This window comes from Propithecus coquereli, unplaced genomic scaffold, assembly GCF_000956105.1.
Source record: "Propithecus coquereli isolate 6110/MARCELLA unplaced genomic scaffold, Pcoq_1.0 Scaffold1, whole genome shotgun sequence".
Classification (NCBI taxonomy): Eukaryota; Metazoa; Chordata; class Mammalia; order Primates; family Indriidae; genus Propithecus; species Propithecus coquereli.
Window position 1 is genome coordinate 19,604,328 of NW_012133857.1, and position 755 is coordinate 19,605,082.

Below are 755 nucleotides of genomic sequence, written 5' to 3' on the forward strand. Positions count from 1 at the left end.
TTTTAGTTACTCACCCTACCATTGTGACTTTATACTCAGTGACGTTGATTGGAAACTAAAGAAACCTGAGTAGGTCTGAGAATTATAATAATACCTTGCAATTTTTCTTACGAAACCTTAAAGAGGGCGGTATTAACCAGTCAAAAAGTTTTCCCAGAAGAGCTTGATGTTCTGGTTCACACAGAGGTCCTTTCAATGAATTCAGCCATGAAGACACAAGCGGTTTCCATCCTAACTGTGAGGGCTCCAAATAAATCATGCCACAACGGCTTACAGTAGCTGGCTAGAGAAAAAAAGACAAATTTTCTTTTTCTACTGTTGCTTTTATACCAATGGTAGCTGGCAATTATCAACTACTTCTTGGCATGACTTAAAAGGCCCTTTTACCTCTGCAGCCTCATACACACTAGACATTCCCCATACAGAAAACTATTTGCAGTTCAGCTCCCAGACATATCATGGCTCCATGTCTTTATGCATTATCTTGTCATGATTTGAATGCCCGGGCCCAGCCAATCTCCCTGAAGAAGCCTATATCTTCTTCAAAACAAGATCAAACACCTTCCACAGTCCTCCTCTGTCCATTCCCCTCATGAGTGCTCACTCCTCTCCACACTCTTAAAGCACTTACATGTACTGTGCACTGGGACTGTTTACTAGCACTCTTTTCATCCTCCCTAAACAAGCATACCCTGTGTCTTATTCATCTTTGTATTCCCACTGCCTAACCCATTTTAGGATGACATCATATTATA

The 755-nt window shown here is 41.1% G+C and overlaps 1 protein-coding gene across 1 annotated transcript in view; it reads right to left on the bottom strand.

Moving 5' to 3' along the window:
* The window catches only part of DNAH12 (dynein, axonemal, heavy chain 12), a 236,169-nt gene that overhangs the window by 133,271 nt on the left and 102,143 nt on the right, over positions 1-755 (bottom strand). The window contains 1 exon segment of the mRNA XM_012640974.1: positions 112-283. Within this exon segment, the coding sequence (XP_012496428.1) occupies positions 112-283 (172 nt within the window).